Source organism: Oenanthe melanoleuca, chromosome 2 (assembly GCF_029582105.1).
Source record: "Oenanthe melanoleuca isolate GR-GAL-2019-014 chromosome 2, OMel1.0, whole genome shotgun sequence".
Classification (NCBI taxonomy): Eukaryota; Metazoa; Chordata; class Aves; order Passeriformes; family Muscicapidae; genus Oenanthe; species Oenanthe melanoleuca.
In genome coordinates, this window is record NC_079335.1 from 146,887,329 (window position 1) to 146,911,249 (window position 23,921).

At 42.8% G+C, this 23,921-nt stretch overlaps 2 protein-coding genes across 3 annotated transcripts in view; both read right to left on the reverse strand.

Annotated features, from left to right (window-relative positions):
* ALS2CL (ALS2 C-terminal like) overlaps nt 1–23,921 on the reverse strand; it is a 96,752-nt gene that overhangs the window by 19,321 nt on the left and 53,510 nt on the right. The gene's annotated exons all lie outside the window — the stretch shown is intronic.
* SNAP47 (synaptosome associated protein 47) lies at nt 6,808–23,886 on the reverse strand. 2 transcript variants are annotated; one of them, XM_056483759.1, is made up of 6 exons: nt 23,842–23,886; nt 17,828–18,380; nt 15,147–15,631; nt 11,508–11,629; nt 9,002–9,461; nt 6,808–8,656 (listed from the first exon to the last, which is right to left on the reverse strand). In XM_056483759.1, the coding sequence occupies exons 2-5, from the start codon at nt 18,319–18,321 to the stop codon at nt 9,315–9,317; spliced, it is 1,248 nt and encodes a 415-aa protein (XP_056339734.1). In that variant the 5' UTR covers nt 18,322–18,380; nt 23,842–23,886; the 3' UTR covers nt 6,808–8,656; nt 9,002–9,314. The 2 variants fall into 2 exon arrangements, with proteins under 2 accessions (XP_056339734.1, XP_056339733.1); XM_056483758.1 differs by lacking the exon at nt 23,842–23,886 and adding an exon at nt 20,293–20,391.

Sequence of the window (23,921 nt, forward strand, 5' to 3'; positions counted from 1 at the left end):
GGCAACAAAAAAATTCCAAGTTCAAAATCTTTTCTCTCCTTTAGTTTGTTTTTTTTTTAACCTCCCCATTCTTTGGCAATCCTGAATCCACCCCTTCATTCCCAATTCCACACAAACCTTGTTCAAACCTTGTTATATTCTGCCTTAACAAGGAGGGTTTGGGCATTCCATCCTTTCTTCTGGAATAAAATTTCCTGGATGTTCTTTCGCATTCATCCCAGAAGATTGGCGAGTTTCCCTAAAAATGTTACAAAGCCATGAGAATGGCTGATGGAACCAAGCCAAAACATGGAAAAGTTGAGGTTGGAAAAACCTTTTTTGGGTCCAATCATCCAGCACTGGCCAGGCCACCACCAAGTCCCCAAGTGCCACATCCACATGGATCCTCAATCCTGCCAGGAATGGGGATCCCACCACTGCCCTGGGCAGCTGTGCAGGGCTGGACAACCCTTTCCATGAGAATATTCCCTAAAAAAAACCCCTTTGGAGCAGAGCTCAACCTGGCTGCCCTCAGAGGAATCCCAGCGTGGCTGTGCCAGGAATTGGGATTTGGAAACGGAATGGGAACGTGATTGTCGTGGAATTATGGGAGCATGGAATATCCTGAGATGGAGGGACCCACAGGGATCATCCAGTCCCAGTGCTGGCCCTGCACAGACATCCCAAAAATCCCACCCTGAGAGCCTTGTCCAAACATTCCCAGAGCTCCAGCAGCCTTGGGAATGTGCCCCCTTCCAGTTCCTGACCACTCTCCCCCAGTCACCAGGGACTGAATCTAACCCAAACCCTTCCCCAGCACGTTTTGCTTCAGCTGCCTTAGAACAAAAAATTGGGAAGGACATTCCTGAAGTCATCCATAAAAACTCTTGAAGTTTAACCTGATTTATAGAAATTTTAAAAAATAAAAAAGCAAAAAATTAGCAAAAATAGGGCAAAAGCAGAAAGAAAATTTCCTTCAATTTTGGCAGAGGAAGATGAGACAAAAAAGTGGAAAATTAGACTAAAAGTTCTCGTTTCATGGGACACGTGGGTGGCACGGGGTGGAAGGTTCTGAAATCCTCCTCAGAAGGAATCTATCCTCGATTTATTTGATTTTCCCTTTATCTTTGTTCCACAAAGCCTTTCCAAGCACGTGTGAGAGCATCAGCATTCCCACAGAAATCCCTGGCACCACATCTTCCCAGATAAGCAAAGGCTACCAAAAAAAAAAAAAAAGTTTTGGAATATTTATGTTTCACTTCGTTCCTTTCCTGGGAAAATAAAATTCCAGCTCTCAGAATCTGAGGAAAACCTCAGATTTCTTTGGGAGTCAGAAATGTATTCCCAGCTGGTGCAACCACCATGGAAGTTTTGGGAATGTTGCCACCAAAGTCCAAAATCTTGGAATTTTGTTGCTAAAAATTCTGATGGTTTTCAGACAATCTGAAGAGTTTAAAGGATAAACCAAACGGAATCCCAGGACATGGAGAGGTGGAACTGGAGATTTTCAGCAAACACAGCGTGGTTCTTCTCCTTGAGGAGAAGGAATGGGAGAGATGGGAAGGAGCAGAAGCTCCAGTTTCCACCAGAGTGTCCAGGGAAGGGAATAGAGTTGGGAAAGGCCTGGAGAATTCCTGAGGAAGCTGGGAATGTTCACCTGGGAGAGCTCAGAGCCCCTGGCAGGGCCTGAAGGGCTCCAGGAGAGCTGGAGAGGGACTGGGAACAGGGGATGGAGGGACAGGACACAGGGAATGGCTTCAAAATGAAAAAGAGAATGTTTGGATGGGAATTCCTGTAAATCCTGGGAACAGCTGGTGTTGCTCTGTCCATGAGTCCCAGATTCCCAGTTCAGATCTTCTGCTGGGGAATGGCTCCACTCTGAAGGAGAGCAGGGATGGATGGGATTTTGGGAAGGAATTCCTGGCTGGGATGGAATTCCCAGAGCAGCTGGGGCTGTCCCTGGATCCCTGGCAGTGTCCAAGGCCAGGCTGGATCCCCTGGGATAGTGGGAGGTGTCTCAGCCCAGGCAGGAGGTGGGAATGGATGGGATTTAAGGTCTCTTCCAACCCAAACCATTCCAGGATTCCCTGGGCAGATTAAAGTCTCCTCTGGCTGCCCCAGACTTTACAATCAGATGAAATCTCAAATATTGGTGATCTGGGACATAATCAGCCTTTTCCCCCTCACCAAAGGCTCCCTGAGGCATCCCTAGGGAATCTGAAGGAAAGAACAGTTGTGCTGCTCTCACTCACCAAACGATGGATCCGAGGAGCAGCCGGATCTTTTCCACCCTCAGCCTGGATGGCTGCACCAATTTTAGCAAATTGTTTGTGCCAAGGAATGTTCCCAGACACCCAGCCCCAGCTCAATCCCAGTAAACTGTGAGAACAATCCATGGCACTGCCCTCCTCCTGGTCAACAACCACCTCCACAAAGCATTCCTGGAAAATCTTTGGGAATTTGTTGCTGCTGCCTGCAGGGGATTCAGGCTTGTGTACAAGCAAAGAAAACAAGGGACTGGGTAGGGGTGTAACATTTTCATTTAATTAAATTTAATTAAAGGTTGAGGCTTTCTGCCTGCTCCATTAATCTGATTAAAGCAGGCTGGAATTTTGGGAATAGGGGCCAGTGCAGGTGTGAGCGTGTGGTGCCGACATTGGAATGGGATGAGGAAAACATCCCCTTTCCTGTCAGGATATTGCTGCCAAACAGTTCTGGTCACAGCAGCTCCCAAAGCCAAACAAGGCCTGAAAACCACAATAAAGGTGGAAAAATCCTTTGGGATAAAGGCAAAAAACAAAAACAACCCAAAAAAAAAAAAAAAAAAAAAAAAAAGGATGGGAGGAATCATTAACAATGGAAGTATTGAGGATGGATTGAGGGGAGATGATGGAGGGTTATCAAATCCAGGGAAAAGACAATTCCTGGTTTCAGTGGAAGAGGCAGAGAGGCTCAAATGGAATCAGAAACTGGAGTATCCAGCACAAATTCCCTGCCAGAGAATCCATGGATGCCTGAAACCAGCAGGATTCCAGAATCAGATCCATCTCCAGCTCTCCCAGCTCTGGACATGGATTATTTGGGAAAAGTGCAATGGACACTGCCCCGTTCCAGTCCTGCTTCCAGAAACCAGCAGGGACACAAGGAGGGACTTGGGGCTGGCCCAGTGTGGAAATTCCATGGTCAGAGATGGATTTGGGAGAGAAATCCACGCCAGGGACTGGCCTGGGAAATGGAATTCCAGTGACTCCTCCTGGGTGCTCCCAAGGCTGGAGAGGGATTGGGATAAAACAATGATCCCAAAGATGACTGGGAGAGGATTGTGGAGGGACAGGACACAGGGAATGGTTCCCACTGCCAGAGGGCCGGGATGGATGGGATGTTGGGATGGAATTCCCAGAGCAGCTGTGGCTGCCCCTGGATCCCTGGAGTGTCCAAGGCCAGGCTGGACAGGGCTTGGAGTACCTGGGACAGTGGGAGGTGTCCCTGCTTGGAGCAGGATGATCCCTGAGGGCTCTTCCAACACAAACCTGGAATTCTGGGATATTCCCCATCCCACCAGGAATGACATTTCCCACTCAGCCATCCAATCTGAGCTGCTGTGTTGGGGTGACATCCCAGAGATCCCTGCTCAGCTCCCAAATTCCTCCCCTGCAGCAGGACGGGGGGGATCTGATCCCCTGCAAGCACAGGAAATTTCAGGGATCAGCACAATTGGGATCTTCCCTGTTTGCCCCCTCTGGATGCAGCTGAAGGACCCCCAGAGCTCCCCATGGGGCCTTCCAGCCTTTCCACCTTTTATTTGGAAAACGTGAGCACTTTGTGGCAAACTCTGTTTAAAATTTCCCATTTTGCTGTCGTTGTTCCGGCCCATGCAGAACTCCCTGGATTTCTAATTCCCATTTATTAAACTCCATTAAAAAGGCAAATATAGCAACTCCCCTTTGGAATGGCTTCCTTTCCCTTTTCCCTTTTAATTGATTATTTCTCTGAGGTAAAACTTTTCATGCAATGGCCAAACATCAGCATTAATTAGATTAAGTAGCGGGGGGAGCTGTTAATTATTTTTTTTTTCGAGGGCTGTAAAGCAGAAATGAAACAAAACTCACTTTATATTCCCAGACAAGTGTGTGTGTGTTTATATATTCCCTAATTCCTGCCAGTTTTCCTCCTTTTTTCTCCTTTCAAAGCACTCCAAGCAATAACCCTGGGGATGAGAGAAGCCTTTCTGTTTATCCTTGTTTTCCTTCCAATAAGGAATAAGCTCCAAGGGCATTATTTTAACAAGGCCCTTGTAATCCTTTAACAGGGTTTGTTGAAAATAAGACCCAGCACTGCCAGACACCAGGCAGCAAAAAGCTGCTTAGTGCCAAACTCCTTGGCACTGGAGGAGCTGGGAATTGGCTGAGTTTTCCTCCTGTTTTCTGTTGGGATATGCACTTTCCTGGGAGCCCAAAAAGTGTGGGGGGAGTTCAGGCAGCACCTGGAACACGGTCCTGTGCTCAGAGAGTGATAAAACTTGATCTGGCTGATTGCAAGATGGGATGAGCCTGAAGGGACTGGAGGATCTCAGTGCTACAGGGATGGAATTCCTGAAATCCCACGAAGATGTGGACCCCAGATCCTGGTGGAAAAAATTAGAGGTGCCCATGATGCTCTCCATGGAGAAACATCAGAAAGCACAAAGTCTAAAAGTCCTAAACCAGAGAGAAATTAAAAAAAAAAAAAATCAAACTTAATATTAAACGCTATCCTAGGAGGGTTTGAGGCAAGTTTTGTTGGAAAAATGAGGATCCAAAAGAAATGTGGCTGGGAGATCCAGGGAAGGGGGAATTCTGCTCCTGCTCAGGTGAGGCCTGATCCAGCCTGGATCCAGCACAGGGAGGAGCTGGAGCTGCTGGAGAGATCCAGAGGAGGCTCCAGGATGATCCCAGGGATGGAGCAGGAAAGGCTGGGAGAGCTGGGAATGTTCAGCTGGAGAGGAGAAGCTCTGGGGTGACCTCAGTGTGACCTTCCAGGACCTGGAGGAGCTGCAGGAAAGATGGAGAGAGACTTTGGACAAGGGATGGAGGGACAGGACACAGGGAATGGCTCCCAGTGCCAGAGGGCAGGGATGGATGGATATTGGGAATTCCCAGAGCAGCTGTGGCTGCCCCTGGATCCCTGGAATGTCCAAGGCCAGGCTGGACACTTGGAGCACTCTGGGATAGTGGGAGGTCCCTGCCCATGGAATGGGATCATCCTTAAGGTCCCTTCCCACCCAATCCATCCTGGAATTCTGCTCTCCCACAAACAGGATGAACAGCAGAATCTGAATTCCAAATCCACACTCCCATTCCCCATCCAGCTGATCCAGCCATATCCATATTCCCCCCACCAGCCTTCCTTCCCTTTCCTTCTTGATTTTTTTTTTTAAGGAATTTGGCCCAAGGTATTTCCTTGTAAATTGGAACTGGATTTTTTTTCCCCATTATTTCCAGGATTAAAAAAAAAAAAAAAAAAAAAATCCCCAACTGTGGTTACAGCCAAGGAGAGAGGGGGAAAAACCTCACCCCATTCTCCAGGGGTGTTTATGAGCTTAAGTTTTCCCAACTTTTTTTTTTTTTTTTTTTTTTTTTAAGGAAAGGTGGGATGCATTTCAGGAGTTTTTCCCTTTTTTTTTTCCTGCCCCCTCTTCATCCCTCCTTTCCCTAATGGCTCTCCCAAAAAACATCCCGTGGGCATTTGCTGTAATAAAGCAGAAAAACGAGGCCAAAGGGCCCTGGAGGAGCCAAACCCAACCTGGAACAGGATTTTTCTCACTCTGGGAATTTGCTGTGCTTGGAAGCAGCAATCCATAAAAAGTGTGGAAGCAGGAGCCCCAAGGACACAGAGCATGGCTGGCACTGGGACTGTGGAATTTCACTCTCTGGGATACAACAGCAGCACTCCCAAGATGTTTCCTCTCTTTTTTGGGATGAGTTTTCCAAGCTTGACTCAACTCCAGGAGCTGGAAAGGCTCTGGAGAGGATTGGATAAGGAAGAATTCCCAAATCCAGGAATCTCCAGGTTCCTTTGATGATCCAGGTTCTTCCAGAGGGAGCCATCCCTGAGGTGTCTGGAATCTCAATTTTGGGTTCTGCTGCCACGTTTGTCACTTGGGACACTGAATTCCCACTTGGAATCTCTCAGCACATGGGAATTTTGGGATTCCCCTGTGGAATTTCTACACCTGTATCCACAGGTGTGGGATTCCAACAGAGTTTGGGTTTTCCAGCCAACAAAAGGAATCAGGATACAGCACAAAGAATCCCAGAAAATCCCAGAATGGTTTGGGATGGAAGGGATTTTAAGGATCATCCCATTCCAATCCCCCTCTCATGGAAAAAAGGGCTTGGAGCAAACAGGGATTTTGGGAAGTGTCCTTGGGTGATCCTAAAAAATCCCTTCCAACCCAACCCATTTGGGAATTCCAACCAGCAGCACCTCCTGTTTTCCAGCTGGGTGTTCCCAATTCCCAGGATTGCTCCTCCCCAGGGCAGGATTTCTTCTTGTTAAATCCATGAGGATCCCATTTTTCCAGGATTTTCAGGCCCCTCTGGAATATCAGCCACTCTTCCCAGCCTCACCAAAGATCATGGAATTCTGGAATGGTTTGGCTTGGAAGCTTAAAGCTCATCCAGGGCCACCCTCCAGCAGGGAATATTTTCCATATTTTTAATCCCAAATAAACCCATCCTAAAACCCAACCCTCCAGAGGATCCATGAAATCCCATTCCACAGGAAAACAGGGATGGATTTTTCATTTTTCCCACAAATTCCCAGCCAAGTGAAGACAGGAGAGGAAAATCACAATTCCAAGAGATTTAATAAGAAGGAATTACAGGTGGAAAAATCCTTCTGGCACATGGAATTCAGCCAATGTACAGCTCCAGGATGGGTTTTCCAAGGAATATTCCAAGTTTTTTGGGATATGTTGGACTCAACACAACCCACAAAATAATGAGTCAGTGCTAAAACCCCACGACAATAAAAAAATATGGCACAAAGAACACCCAAAAAAATGCTCCAATCCAAAAGATTTCCTTTTGGGAATTCTGGGGTGGGCTCATCCCACTCCCAGATCCCATCCCAGCCTCAACAAACACGGATTTGGTGCAAAATCCACTTGGAAATCCATGGAAAAATGAGGTGTGGGAAGTTTCTTTTCCCCTCTGAGTAAAGCAGCAGCGATTTGGGGCTGGGAAACAACAGGAGAAGCTCCAAGAGGATTTTATTCCCAGGAAAAAAACTGATGGATATGAAATTATCACTGGATTTTCCAATAAAGTGCATGCCAGGAAAAACCTGGAATAATTTTTATTCCAGTCCTAACTAAGATGAAGGAATACAAACCTTGCAGGCAACACCCTCGACGTGGTTTGGTGTCTTTTTCTCCCAAAATTCAGCTGGATTCCAAAAAAATGGGAAAAATTCCCACTGAATCCAAGGATTTGAAGGTTCACTGTTGAAAAATATTGCACTGGTAGTGTCAGATTTGAAAACAACACTAAAAGTATTTAAATTAAAATTGAAAAAAAAAAAAAATAAAAAAAAATATATTTTATAACAGCTCCTTGGAGGTAAAACAGCTGGAAAAGGTTGGGATTGATGAAATGGGAATTTTTCCTATGGAATATCAATAATTTAGGAAGGGGAATCTGCTCTCAACAGAGCCAAGTGTAAACTTCAGACTTTAATTGAAATATTCCCTTTTTTTTTAGGAATTCTGGAAAAGCCTTGAAATGTTTCATCACCACAAAGTGCAAATAAATAAAAAAACCAGGATCAGCTCCAAAGGATTTTAGGGAAAGAACTGGAGAGGGAATTCATGGGCTGGAAAGCAGCAACATGAAAAAGCACATTAATTAATGAATTAATGAATTAATGAATTAATTAAATTAAGTCAGGTTTTGTCACATCCCTTCCTATTTACAGGGTTTTGCAGTGGAGAATCCACCAGTTCTGTTTCATCCTGATTGGAAATTTGGATCTTTCCATCAAAAAAAGGTTCCAAAGCTCATCCAAGGTCCAGCCATGATCTAAGATCCAAACATTATCCAAGATCCAAAGCTCATCCAAAATTCAACCATCCAAAATCCAACCATGAACCAAGATCCAACCACCAAGATCCAACCATCCAAGATCCTACCACATTCCAATATCCAACCATCCAAGATCCAAAATTCATCCAAAATCCAAGCGTGAACCAAGATCAAACCATCCAAGATCCAACCACGTTCCAAGATCCAACCATGAACCAAGATCCAAACCTCATCCAAGGTTCAACCATCATTCAAGGTCCAACCATGATCCAAGGTACAACTGCATCCAAACCTCATCGTAGATCCAATTATGATCCAAGATCCAACCATCAATCAAGGTCCAAACCTCATTCAAGGTCCAACCACGTTCCAAGATCCAACCATCCAAGAGCCAAACCTCTTCCAAAGTCCAACCATCGTTCAAGGTCCAACTGTGATCCAAATCTCATCCAAGATCCAATTATGATTCAAGCTCCAACCATCCAAGATCCAAACTTCATCCAAAATCCAAGCATGAACCAAGATCCAAGCATGAACCAAGATCCAAGCATGAGCCGAGATCCAACTATCCAAGATTCAACCATCCAAGACCCAACCATGACCAAGATCCAAACCTCATCCAAGATCCAAACCTCATCCAAGATCCAAACCCCATCCAAGATCCAAACCTCATCCAAGATCCAAACCTCATCCAAGATCCAAACCTCATCCAAGATCCAAAGATCCACCACCTCATCCAAGATCCAACCTGATCCAACCATCCAAGATCCAAACCTCATCCAAGATCCAAACCCCATCCAAGATCCAACCATGATCCAAACCTCATCCAAGATCCAACCATGATCCAACCATCCAAGATCCAAACCCCATCCAAGATCCAAACCCCATCCAAGATCCAACCATGATCCAAACCTCATCCAAGATCCAACCATGATCCAACCCCCATCAAAGATCCAAACCTCATCCAAGATCCAACCATGATCCAACCATCCAAGATCCAAACCCCATCCAAGATCCAAACCTCATCCAAGGTCCAACCATCAATCCAAGGTCCAACCATCAATCCAAGGTCCAACCATCAATCTAACCATCCAACTATGATCCAACCACCTAAGATCCAACCATGATCCAACCATGATCCAACCATCCAACCATGAATCCAACCATCAATCCAAGTCCTGGAACCCCTCCAGCCCTCACGGGAGCTGCCCCCAGCGCTGCCATTTCCACGCCTCCTCCCATCCCTCCCGGTGTCTCTGGGCCAGCCCGGCGTTACGTCAGGCGCCGCATGCGCCGGTTGTGCCGCTCGATGGTGAGCGTGGCGCGATCCGCGGAGCTGCCGATGGACTCCAGGGCCTCGTCCTGCCGCTCCAGCTCCGCCTCCGTCTCCAGCGCCAGCCCCTTCAGCTTCTGCAGGATCTGTGGGGCAGGGGATGGCTCAGGGGTTTATGTCCCACACTCCTGAACTGGGGCTGGAAGGACCCCAGGGATGGTCCCAGCCCATGGCAGGGACACCTCCCACCGTCCCAGGCTGCTCCACCCAGCCTGGCCTGGGACATCCCAGGGATCAGGGGCAGCCACAGCTGCTCTGGGAATTCCAGCCCAGCCAGGAATTCCTGCCCAATATCCCATCCAGCCCTGTCCTCTGGCAGGATAACCTGCCCATTATCAAAAAATAAAATAAAATAAAATAAAATAAATTAAAATCAAATAAATAAAATAAAATAAATAAATAGAAATAAAAATAAAATAAAATAAATAAAAATAAAAAATAAAATAAAATTAAATTAAAAATAAAATAAAATAAAAATGAAAATTAAAATAAAATAAAATAAAAAATAAAATAAAAATAAAAAATAAAATTAAATTAAATTAAAAATAAAATTAAATTAAAAATAAAATAAAATAAAAATGAAAATTAAAATAAAATAAAAATAAAAAATAAAAAATAAAATAAAAATAAAATAAAATAAATTAAAATCAAATAAATAAAATAAAATAAATAAATAGAAATAAAAATAAAATAAAATAAAATAAATAAAAATAAAAAATAAAATAAAATTAAATAAAAAATAAAATAAAATAAAAAATAAAATAAAAATAAAAAATAAAATTAAATTAAATTAAAAATAAAATTAAATTAAAAATAAAATAAAAATGAAAATTAAAATAAAATAAAAATAAAAAATAAAAAAAAAATAAAATAAAATAAATTAAAATCAAATAAATAAAATAAATAAATAGAAATAAAAATAAAATAAAATAAAATAAATAAAAATAAAAAATACAATTAAATTAAATTAAAAATAAAATAAATAAAATAAAAATAAAAAATAAAACAAAAATAAATAAAAATAAACATAAAATAACATAACATAAAATAAAAATGTGAAGAGAAATACTTTAAAAATAAAAATTAAATTTCAAAAATAAGATAACGTAAATAATAAAATATAAATAACATAAAAAATTAAAATACAAATAAAATATAAATAAACATAAAGTAACAAAATAAAGATAAAAAAATGAGTTAAAATAAAATAAACTAAAATTTAAAAAGCAAGTAAAATAATTTTTTTAAATTTTGAAAGGAAAGAAAATTAAAAATTAAAAACTATTTTAAAATAAAATAACATCAAAAATAAAATCAAAATAAGGTAAAACAAAAATCAAATCAAATAAAAAATAATAATAAAAAACAAATTTAAAAATTAAATAAAAATAAAATACCATACAATACAATAACATAAATAACATAAAAAATAAAAATAAATAGAAATTAAGATAAAATAACAAAATAATAATGAAATAAAATAAATTTTAAAAAATTAATTTTAAAAATGGAAACAAAATAAAATTAAAATAAAATACCATATAATACAATAAAACAGCTGGAAAACTGCAGGCAACTGAATTAGCAAAGAATTCAGAAAAAATAAGATGTCAGAGGGAAAAAAAAAAATCAAAAGAGGAATTTTTCCCTTAAAGTTCTGTGAGAGAAATTCCTTAAAAAGCCATTTTAGGAAAATTACCTGACCTGATTCCTTGAAATATTGATTTTTTCCAGTGAATTCTCAGGGAAAATTCATTCCTTTCCTGAATTCCACATTTATTCCTAACTCAAAATTCCCTCTGTGTGTTTAGGGAATATTTTGTGGATTTTTCTGGAATAAGACACCAGAGAAAAAATCCAAAAAAAAGCTGGAAAACTTTCAAATTGTTCAAATCAGCATTTTCCAGAGGTCACATTCCAATCAATCAATCCATCCTTGATTTGGATTAAAAAAAAAAAAATTAAAACCCAAATTAAAAATCCTCTGAGAATTTTCACCCCTGGGTTGAGGAATATTTCAAATATTCCCACGGAAATTAATTCGGAGGAATATTTGATGAAAACAACGAATAAAATCAGGAATTTAATGAATTCAATGATTGTTTATCCAGAAATTTTATTTTGATTTTTACCTGTCTGAGCTCCTTGGCTTCTTCCTGGGAAATTTTTTGCAGCTGTGCCTGTTCCTCGTCCGCCCCTTCGCCGCTTCCCGCCGGAATTTCGGGATTTGCCGTCGCTCCCAGGAATCCACTGGCTGCCAGAGAAATTCCATGCTCAGCCAGCTTTGCCCCTGCTTGGATATTAAGGAAAAATTCCTGCCTGGAAAGGAGGGGAGGCTTCAGCATTCCCAGAGAAGCTTCTGGATCCTTGGAAATGTTCAAGGTCAGTTGGAGAATTGGCGCTCATGGAATTCTTGTGGAATTTTGGGGTCAAAGGAAGTTGGGAGGGCTCAAAATCCAATTTTTCTCATTAAATTCTGTTTTTCTGGGAATATTCGAAGTGTATTCCTTACAATTTCTCTCCTGGATGTGGCCAAGTTGCCAGGAGAGGATTTTTTTATTCCAGGGAAATGGGAATATTTGGAATGTGGGGATTCATCAGAGCAGCACATTCCCAAAAAATTCAGGATTATCCCAGGATTTGGGTTGGGATGCACCTTAAGGATGATCCCATTCCACACCTCCCACTATCCCAGGCTGCTCCAAACTCTCCTTGGATCAGCTTCTCTGGGAATTCCAGCCCAGCCAGGAATTCCTTCCCAATATCCCAACCACCCTTCCCTGGGAAAAGCTGCCCCAGAAGCACCAAACCCTAAATCCCTCTCAAGAATTCCTAAAAATTCTGAATCCTTGGGATTATCCAATGATCTGAGCATCCCTGGATTCTGCTTCCATCCAAGTTGAAAACAAGGAAGTTATTCCTTATTCTTGTTTTCCAAAGGGGACAAACCAGGCACTGTTTATTGGGAATTCAGAATTGGAAATTGGAAAAAATCCCAATTTTCCTCAGGAAAAGTGGGAATGACAAATTTCCCAATGGTCATCAACATCCAGCTGTTAATTATTCCATGAAAATCAATTAATCATCCTTCCCACCCCATTCATCCCACAGGACAGGAATAATTCCTGGAATAAGGAAGAAAATATGGGAATGTCAAAGAGCCAGCAAACAAAAAAAAAAAAAAGGGATGAGGAAGGAGAGCTGGAATTCCCAGAAATTTTTTAGGGATAGAACTAAGTCAGGAATATTTGGGATTATTTAAATCAAAGACAAAAAAACCATCCACTTTTCCCAGGAATTCCTAGGAAATCAAAATAATCAGGGAATTTGTTCACAGGGATAAGAAAGGAAAATTCATCCTCTCCAGGGATAAAAATCTGGGAATACCAGGATTAAATTGCCCTAAATGATTCCTCTGCAGGTAGAATTCAGGATTTGAATCCAGGTTTTTCATCCTGGGAAATTCTCAGCTATTTTTGGGATAAAATTGGATAAAGGTTGTTCCAAAATTTCAACATTTATTTAAAAAAAAATAAATAAATTAAAAAAAAAAAGTCAGGAAAAAGTGCAAAGCTGCTAAAAATAATTGCAGATAATCCCTAAATTCCTTTTCTACGTGGAATGGAGCCAAAATTGACTTTTTTTGGAATTTAATTTGATAAATTTATGCATAAACTGAGGGCAGAATTGGTGTAAACAAAGAATCCAGGTGGGATTGTGACAATTTTGAGGGAAAATTCAGAATTTTCTGAGAGATTCCCATGCCCTGCAGGGATATTTATCCTAAAAATCCCTGGATCAATTCCTTATTGGAAAACAGAGAAACAGGAACAGAGAAAAAAAAAAAAAAAAAAAAAAAAAAAAAAAGATTTTTTACCTCCTGATTTGAGAAAAATGGAAAAAAATCAGTTTTCCATGGAAAAATCCCAAAGGATCTGACACAGTCTGTGAGTGCCACCTTGTGGCAGAATGGGAACAGCAACAAATCCAAGGAAAACACAAACAAAAAAAAACCTGGAAAAGTCAGGATTTCCATCACCTCCCCTCTGCTTCCCAAGCTTTTCCAAATTCAACAGGGAAGGAGAGCAAAATCCAGCAAAATCCAATTATTTTCTGGAATTCCATCAGGATTTGGAATTTGGTGGAATAACAGGAAGCCAGCAGGTTGTTTTTCCTCGGAGTTGTTGTGCTGGAATTCCAGAGGCCAAAATTCACTTCCTAAAAAAAATAAAGCAGCTTTTCCAAGCTGGAATATTCCTCAATAACAGGATATGGAATTCCAGCAGGGTAGTGGGTGGATTTATTAATTTATTCCAATTTTCCAAGTTGTTTTTCTGGCACTGAATCCATCTTTGGTTTGCTCCTTTGGGATTAAAAATCAGGAAAAAAAAAAAAAAAAAAAAAAAAGGATTCAGGGATGTTGGGAGGAATAAATTCCAAAATTCCCAAGGCTGGGTTAAAAAAACCAACCCATGCTGGAATTTTAGGATTTATAGTATGGAATGTCAATTTTCTTGTTGGGAATTTTCAATTTCTAAAAGTTTTCTTCAAATGATTCCAAAATCTCTGAAATTTCAACACCTGGATTTGTCTAATATCAAAATCCTGGTTTTTTAATCTGGAAAAAATCAGGTTTTTATCCCATGTTTTGATTAAAGATTTCCTGGGTTATTTGGGGTAAATTTTCAGGATTTGAGGGAATTAAAGGTTTAATATAAATATGGCATATGGGATATTGGATATAGGATATTGGATGTTGGGGATATAGGATATTAAATATGGGATATTGACTATTAATTATTGGATATGGAATATTAAATATGGGATATTGATTATTAAATATTGGATATTGGAAATTTAATATGGGATGTGGGATATTGGATATTAACTATGGGATACTGGATATGGGATACTGGATGTTGGTTATCAATTACTGGATATGGGCTATTAAATATGGGATATTGATTATTAATTATTGGATATGGGATACTGAATATTAAATATGGGATATTTATTAAATATTGGATATAGGAAACTGGATATGGGACACTGGATATGGGATATTTATTAAATATATGATACTGGATATGGGATATTGGATGTGGGATATTAAATATTGGATATGAGATACTTGATTTGCTTATTAAATGTTGATGATGGGATACTGGATATTAATTACTGGATATAGGACATAGGATATAGGATATTGATTATTAAATATTGGATATGGGACACTGGATATGGGATATCTATTAAATATGGGATAGTGGATGTGGGATATTAAATATGGGTTACTGGATAATAATTATTAGATATGTGATATCAGATATGGGATATTGATTATTAAATATTGGATAAGGGATATCAGATATGGGCTATTTATTAAATATGGGATATTTGATATAGGATTGGAGAGGACACTGATATAGGATATAGGATACTGACATAGGATAGGATTAGACACTGAATATGTGATATTGGATACTGAATATTGGATGTTGGATATGGGATATTAAATACTGGATATAGGATATTGGATATTAAATACTGGATATTAAATCTGGAGGTTGGATATTAATTATAGGGTATTGGCTATTAAATATTGCAAATTCCTTTCCAGCTGGGAATTAACTCCAGGAAAACCAGCAGTGCCAAAGGCTCTGAAGCCACCTGGAGCTGATTCCTTGGATTTCTCCTCACCAGGGACAATCTGCATCTGAAATACTCCCTGGAAAAACACCTGGAAACCTCTGGAATTCCCTGCCACCCACCTGCCTGCCAGATGGACGCTCCCAAATCCTCCTGGGGAGATTTCCTGCCTCCAGCAAAGCCAAGAGCACCCTCCAGGAACTGGATTTTGGCGCTGAAGTGCAGCTGCAGCAGGGGCAGGGCCCGGGGCATGCGCGCCGCCAGCAGGCGGAAGGAGGTGTCGGGTTTGCCGATGAACCTCTGCCGCACGCTGATCTCGTAGGGGCTGTGCACCCGGATCTCGTCCACCTCCCGCCTCCCGAAGCGCTGCAGCAGCTGCGAGCTGCAGTCCCTGATCTCCAGCCCTGAGGGCAGCAGAGTCAGCCTGCCCGGCTTGCAGCTGGAATCCGCCCTCTGGGTGATGAGCACGGGGATTTCCTCCAGGATTTCCTCCTGGTTCTTGGGATCCGGCGCTGCCGCGGTTTCCTTCGGTTTCCATTCCAGAGGGGTTTTCCAGAGTTTGGTGCTGAAGGGCCACCAGGAGGGAGATTCCAGCTCTGTCAACAGCCTGGAAGAGGGAAGGGAGGGTTTGGGAGAGGGAAAAGCTCTGAGTATTCCAGCAGCTCCAAGAAAATTCTCACAGATATGGAAATTCCTTAATCCCAAATCCAGCCTGTTATTTCCTCCTCAAACCCATCCTCAGTTTCCCAGGATCCAGCCAGTTCAAACTCCACCTTCTCCTCAGAATCCATTGGGAAAATTCCCAGGATTCAACCAGTTCAAACTCCACCTTCTCCTCAGAATCCATTGGGAAAATTCCCAGGATCCAACCAGTTCAAACTCCATCTTCTCCTCAGAATCCATTGGGAAATCTCCCAGTACTCAGACAGTTCAAATCTCACCTCCTCTTCAGAATCCATTGGGAAAACTCTCAGGATCTAATCAGCTCAAACTCCACCTTTTCCTCAGAATCCACTGGGAAAATTCCCAGGATTTAACCAGTTCAAACTCCACCTTCTCCTTGGAATCCATGGGGAAAACTCCCAGATCCAACCAGTTCAAACTCCACCTTCTCCTTGGAATCCATTGAGAAAACTCCCAGAATCCAACCAGTTACAATCCTACTTTCTCCTCAGAATCCACTGGGAAAACTCTCAGGATCCAACCAGTTCAAACTCCACCCTCTCAGAATCCATTGGGGAAACTCCCAGAATTCCAGCTGGGAGAGAAGGAACTGAAGTGGATTTTTCCAGGTCCATTCCCACATGTCTGCTCCTCAATATTCCCACTCCTGCCCATCCATCACCACTTCCAAGGCCTTTTCTTGCTCCTTTTCCTTCACCCCCTCACTTTTTCTTTTGCTCCACACCCAAATTCCCAGATAAAACACTAAAAATTCCAGGTTGAGGCTCCAAAATCCAGCAGAAACTTCCCAGAAATGTCCAAGCTCCACCTTCCCATCAGTGTTGCTGCAGGTCCCTAAGGAAAACATTCCCAGCAAACAGGGAAGGGAACCAGGGGCTGGAATTTCAAGTTCAGCTCCTGCTCCAAGGACAAGGAAAATATTCCTGTTTTATTTCCCAATAGAGAACCAACACTACTCATCCTTAAAATCCCAATTTAATTCTGTTTTAATTCCCTGTTTTAAAGTCCATTAAAACTCCCAAGAATTCCCTGCTCCTTAAATTCAATAAAAACTGGGAAGAGCCCTCTGGAATTTTCTGCTGGAGCTCTGAGCTGGGTAAGGGCTGGCTGCCCTTGAATCCATGGAATTCCAAGTCCCTTCCCACACTCCAAGTCCTTTCCCATTCCTTTCCTCTCCTTACACTCCAGAGCCTGCATTCCCCTCATAGCTGCTGGAATTTTATCCACAGAGGTCAAAGATAAAGAAACACTTGGCAAAAATATTCCCAAGGAGCCCCTGGCTGTTCCCAGTCCTGACAATTCCTGATTTTCCCAGCTGCTGGAATACTGGCATATTCCAATCCCATCATGAGTTTATCCAAAATTCCCAATTTCAGCTTCTTTCCTATTAAATCCAAAGTTTTTTAAAGGCTTGGGGATATTGCTAGAAAATCAAGGCAAAGGTTTTCCAGGAAGTTGGGGGGAGAAAAGGGTGGGAAAGGAAAAAAAGGGAAGGGAAAGAACAGAAGGAAACAAAAATAGTGGAGAAAAAAGTGGGGGGAAAAAAGGGTGGGAAAGAAAAAAGGTGGGAAAGGAGCAGGCAGAGCTCTGGATTTCCCAGGATGGACACAAACACTGCTCAGCCCCATTTATCCCAATTTTTACTCCCCTGGAGCAGGGCATGGATGGGAGGAAGGAGGTTGTGGCACTCCTGAATTCCCAGAGCTGAATTCCCAAATTTTCTGAGCCCATGGGAACCAAAGGCTTGGATGGAAGGGATCCTAAGGAGGATCCCATTCCTTGGGCAGGGATCTCCCACTGCCCCAGGCTGCTCCAACCTGCCCTTGGACATTCCAGGGATCCAGGGGCAGCCACAGCTGCTCTGGGAATTCCATCCCAGCCAGGAATCCCTTCCAAAAATCCCATCTAAGCAGTGAAGCCATTCCCTGTGTCCTGTCCCTCCATCCCTTGTCCCCAGTCCCTCTCCAGCTCTCCTGGAGCCCCTGCAAGGGGATCTTCTCCATGCTGAACATTCCCAACTGCCTCATCCTTTCCTCACAGAGCTGCTCAGATAAAATTCCCACAAAAATTCCAAGCCCAGCAGACCATTCCCAGCCCTGGGAACGTTCCCATGCCATACCTGTCAGCCACATCCATGTCCCCCTCGATCTTGTGCAGCCCCCTCATGATGTTATCAAACTGCTCCCCCTGGGAATGCAGCACCTTGGCCGTGTCCTCCAGGCGCTTCTGGGACCCCTCCAACATCCCTGTTAATTCCTTGCCCTTGCTGGATTCCAAGGCTGCTCCTGCTCCAGCCTCCTGCCTGGACACCAGCTGCTCCCTCCAGAAATGCTCCAGGATGTTGAACACCACATTCCTGTTGGGCTGCAGGGAGCTGAACCAGTGCTTGGTGCCCTTCTCCAGGATGGTGAGGGAGCTGAAGATTAAATGGGAAGATTCCTTCTTGATCTCGCTGATCCCAGAAAGATGGAAATCCACCAGCAGCTCTCCTGTTTTGTCAGCTCTGAACTGGATGGAAAGGGGAGTCAGGGAGAGCTTCCCAGGGATCCATTGCTTGCTGCTGTCCAGGTAGTAGGAGCAGGGCCAGGAATGTATCCTGATGTCCTCGTTCATCAGCTCGCTCTTCCCAAACTCCTCTCCCAGGGAATCCCTCTCCAAACCAGTGGGAGACACTAAAAAAAAAAAACAGGAATTCTTAATGAACACACAGGAATTCATGCCAGCCATGGATGGATCCCAGCTCTTCTCAAAATTTTTCTGGAATTTTGAACCACAGGAATATTTGGGCTATGGAAAAGCCCATCAGCATCACTGGTCATGTATTTCCTTAATAATTCCACTCATTTATTGGAATATTTCCAATCCCAGCTCATCTCAGCTTCACATAGATCAACAAGTTCTAAGGAAATTTCAGGATATCCCAGAATTCAAGATTTCCTCTGGAAAGGACTGTCAACATCACTGGCCATGTATTTTCCCAATAATTCCATTCATATATTGGAATATTGCCATTCCCAGCTCATCTCAGCTTCACATAAGTCAGCAAGTACTAAGGAAATTCCAGGATATCCCAAAATTCCAGTTCATCCTTCTTAATAAATCCCTGCTCCATCCCCTTCCCCTCTGGCAAATCAATACCAAGGCATGCTAAGCACATTTCAGGATTTCTCCAGGAATTGTCAATATTTCCCAGGAAATCCCAATATTCCTAGGAAATCCCAGTATTCCCCAAAAATTGCCAGTATTCCCCAAAAATTGCCAGTATTCCCCAGGAATTATCACACCCTCAGACCTCTCCTCCAGGTTTCCAGAGAGACTTTCCTACATGATCCCAAAAATTACAAGTCCAAGCAGAACCTGGAATTCTGGTGGAAAAATCCCAAAATAAAACCCCTCAAATCAGATTTTGGGATGGGCAATTCCACCCCTGGAATGGCTTCTCTCCAAAATTCCAGTTTTTTTGGAGCCAAGGGTTGGAATTTTCCTGGAATATTTCCCTCACTGCTGCAGTTTCCTGGTTACATCCCAAATTTTTTGGGAATGCTGATGACATCACTGGGATTTCATTGCTCCATCATCATCTCCAAGGTTTTGGGATTTCATGGATTAGTTGAGAAATTCCCATGAAAACAAAAAAAATCCTTCTTCAGGAATTCTGAATTCCTGATCCCACACTGAGATCTCCCAGGTTGCTGCTTCATTAATTCCTTAAAAAGTCCAATTTCAGGGATTTTTTCCATTATTAATTATTTTAATAAATAATTTTGAGATAAATAATTTTAATTATTTATTTTAATTAAATACACTCAAAATTCCAATATAATTAAGAATTAGTTGATGATATATCCCAATATTTATTATATTTATTTATCCCTTATTTCCATGGATTTTTAGTAACTTTTTCTCATTATTATTTCAGAGATGAAATGGGGAAAAAAATCAGCCATAAATTAACAAAAAATTGGAATTTCAAGTGAAAATTCTTCACCTCTTTTTATCCAATAAATTCACAACCCTGGAGAAAATCCCACAAAAATCAGATTTAAAGGAGCCAAGTTTTCAGCAAGAAAAAAATTCCAAAGGAAAATACAACTGAGGCTGCTCCCAAAATAAAAATTCTTAAAAATCAAGGATTGACATCTAATTATAAATTAAAATAAACTCTTCCTGATCTTTATCTACAGAATACTCAGGGAAGAATTTTTTTCCCTGTGTTTTTATCCCAAAGAAAAAAATTCTAAAGGAAAATACAACCAAAATTAAAATTCCTTTAAAAATCAAGAATCTATACTTAATAGCAATAAATAAATAATAGTAAATAATAAATAATACTCATTAATAATAAATTAAAACCAGCCCTTCCTGAGCCTTATCCCAAGTTTCTTACCTGATTTTGAATCCATGGAATATTTAGAGAAAAAATTTTCCCTCAGGATTTTTATACCAAGTTTTCACCAAAGAAAAAATTCCAAAGGAAAATACAACTGAGGTTGTTCTTAAAATAAAAATTCCTTTAAAAAATCAAGGTTTTTTATCTAATTATAAATTAAAATAAATTCCTGAGCCTTATCCCAAGTTTCTTACCTGGATTTGCATCCATGGAATTCTCAGCAAGCATTTTTCCCCCTCAGGGTGGAATTTTTTTCTCTGGGTTTTTTTTTTTTCTCTTCCAAGTTAGTTAAAAAAAAAAAAAACTTGAAGAAAAATACAATGGAGGCTATTCCCAAAGTGAAAATTCCTTTCAAAAATCCAGGATTTTTATTCCATAAGGAAGAAATCCAAGCAGAGCTGTCACTTCCCAGGGTTTTTATACCTGGATGTGCCTCTGGTCTTGTGATTCCTGACTCACCTGAGCCTTTACTCAGCTCCTTGCTGTGCCTGAGGGCAAATTTTCCATGGAAAAATTCAGTTGGGAATGAATTCCAGTCTTTTTTTTTAATACAGTATTTTAATTAGCAACAGATCTGGAGAATTCTTCACTCTCAGAGAAGAAATTTCAATTTCCAATTTAAAGAGAAAAGGATTTTTCTCAACATTAAAGAAAGGGAATGGTCAGAATTCTTGGAAAACCAATTGTCAGAAATATCCTGGATTCTGGAAATTGGAATTTTCAATTGGAAATTGGAATCCAGAACTATCCTGGATTTTGGGATAAAATCAGGGAATGGTTTGGGAAGGGATTTTTAAGGATCATCCAGTTCCAGCTGCCATGGGCAGGGACAACTTCCACTATCCCAAATATTCCACAAGAAATTCCTTCCATTTCTTCCCAAAATGTTCCCTCACAATTTGTTCCCAGATCAGATCTGGATTCTCTCATTATCCACTTTTTTTTTTCAGAAAATAATTGGAATTTTGGCCACATCTGCCCCAAAATCCTGGAATTCCATCCACAGCAAGTCCTGGATTAGGAACAGGGAGATGTGGATTTGACATCCAGAGAAAAATCAGGAGTGGCAGCAAAATAAAACAAAAAACCCCAAATTGCTTCTTTGGAAATCCAGGAATAGGTTTGGAAAATTGGGAATGCCACAATCCTGCAATGATTCCACAAGAAATTCCTTTTATTTCTTCCCAAATTGTTCCCTCAATTTGTTCCCAGATCAATCTGGACTCTCCCATTATACACACTATTTTTTAAGGAAATAATCAGATTTTTTGGCCACATCTGCTCCAAAATCCTGGAATTCCATCCAGCAGCATCATGGGGATTTTGCAGGAATTCTTTCCTTGCATCATCCAGTGGCTGCTTCCATAAAAAGGAGCTGATTCACCTTTGGTGAGCTCACCCAATTAACTGGGAGCGTTACTAATTCATTAATTAGGGATGAGGAGCTGGCAGCAGCCCTGGGTGATGCTCCCATCACCACTGAATTCCCAAGTTTTTCCCACCTGCCCTTGGGAATGATGGCCAGAACATTCCTGCACTTTTTCTTGTTTTTTTTTAATCTCTCCTCCTGCACAGCTGAGAATTCCACAGGCTGGTTTATTCCCAGAAAGAAATCTGGGAAATGCTTCCAACTCCTGGGAGCCACCAACCTTCAATAAATGAGTTTATAAATCTAATCCTGTCACTCTCCCTCTTTTTTAATTAAGACTCAATGCCAGGATTATTAAATCCACAAATTCTAAATTTAGGATTCTCCAGAACATTAAATATCCAGGCCTGACCTCATTTCTTTCTTTCCCAACATCATTCCCAAGCCTCACCTCTGTTTCCTCACAAGCTGAAATTCCTCCCTCCTGCCAAGGATTTCCATCCTTTTTTCTTCCTTTTTCCCAGTTTTTCTCCTTCTCACCCCAGTAAATTCCAGAGAATTTTTTGGGTTGGGAAGGACCTTAAGGATCATCCCATTCCATGGGCAGTGACACCTCCCTCTCCCAGGGACATTTCCAGGGATCCAGGGCAGCCCCAGCTTCTCTGGGAATTCCATCCCAGCCAGGAATTCCTTCCCAATATCCGACCCAAATCTCCTCTTTCTCAGCAGGAAACCATACCCTGTGTCCTGCCCCAAATCCCTCTCCCTTCAGGCACTGGAAGGATCTTTCCCTAATCCCAGAAAATTCCCCATTTTTCCCAATCCCACTTGGGAAAGCCACAGGAAAACACCCAAACCCCTTTCACTGCACAACCAGGCTCCTCCAGAACTTCAGAATTCCAGAACCAAGGAATTCCAGAAGCACTAAGCTTGGAAAAGCTCTCCAAAGCCATCAAATCCAAGCTGTGCCTGATCCCTGAGTGCCACATGCAGGAATTCCTTGGGCACCTCCAGGATGGACACTCCAAACCTCCCTGGGAAATTCCAAGGCCTCACCACCCTTTCCATGAGGAAATTCCTGCTGGTGTCCAATCTGAGCCTTCTTCAGATGTGCTGGAACTGGGAGTTAATTAATTCCCAAAAATCCTGAGGAGTTTGGAACTAAACCAGGAAAATCCTCTTCTGGAGTTTCTAAATTCAGCTGGAGAGTTTGGGCAGGGCTGAGGGAGGGGCTGGAGGCTGTGCAGGAGGGATGGAGCTGGGAAAAGCAGATTTTGCATCCAGGGAATCCTAAAATCCCTGAGGATGGGAAAGATCTCCAGGATCATCGAGTTCAAGCTGTGCCTGATCCCTGAGTGCCACATCCAGGAATTCCTTGGACATCCAGGGATGGGCACTCCAAACCTCCCTGGACAGCTCTTTTTGATGCATTTCCAAGAAGGAATTTTCCCAAAATCCAACCTAACCCTGTGCCTGTTCCCTGGGAGCAGATCCCAAATTCCCAGCTCTCTCCTGTCAGGGAGCTGTGCAGAGCCACAAGGTCCCTCCTGATCCCCCTTTGCTCAGGGATGAACATTCCCAGCTCCCCCAGGAATTCTCCAACCCCTCCATGGCCACACTTCCACACAGCTCGCTGTTATCCAGGAATTTATTGGAGATCCCCAAAATCCCTTCACCCACACCATCCCTTCCCTATCCATAAATTCCCTGCTCCGCTTCCCACCCAGCCCCCGGGTCGAGCCTTGACTCGGGTTCGCTGCGGAGCCAACTCAGCCCAGGACTGAATTCTCCCCCTTGGGCTCCATTTCCGAGCCCCCCAAACCTCATTCCCGGAGCTCAGCCCCAAGTCCTGCCAAACCCCGGCCGGGCCCAGCTCGGAGCCGGTTCGGAACCTCCCCAGACCCCGCTCGGGACCGCGGCTCGGAGCTCTCCCGGCCCCGGTCCGAGATCACCGCGGCCATGGATCGGAGCCCCCCGTTCTCGGGGGTCCAAGTCCTCCCAAGGGCCGGTTCGAAGCCCTGGCCCGGACCCGACGTCGGTGCCCGGTTCGGAACCACCCCAGCCCCGGTTCCCCCCCATCCCAGGCCCCAACACCAAACCCACCCCAGCCCCGGATCGAGCCGAGCCCAGCCCAGGCCCCAACACCGAACCCACCCCAGCCCCGGTTCGAGCCCATTCCACCCCTGGTCAGATCCCATCCCCCCCACCAGACCCCGGTTCAAACCCCACCGATCCCGCTCCGAGACCACCGCAGCCATGGATCAGAGCCCCTCCATTCCCTGCCCAAAGCCCCGCCAAGCCCCAATTTGTGACCCCTCAGCCCCATTTCCAGCCCCCCCCGGGTCCGTCCGAGCCCCCCCAGCCCCTCACGCACCTCCCTCAGTGCGGCACCGGCCCCGCTCCGCGCCTGCGCCCTCCGCGCGTTCCTATTGGCTGAGCCCCGCGCGGCTGCGC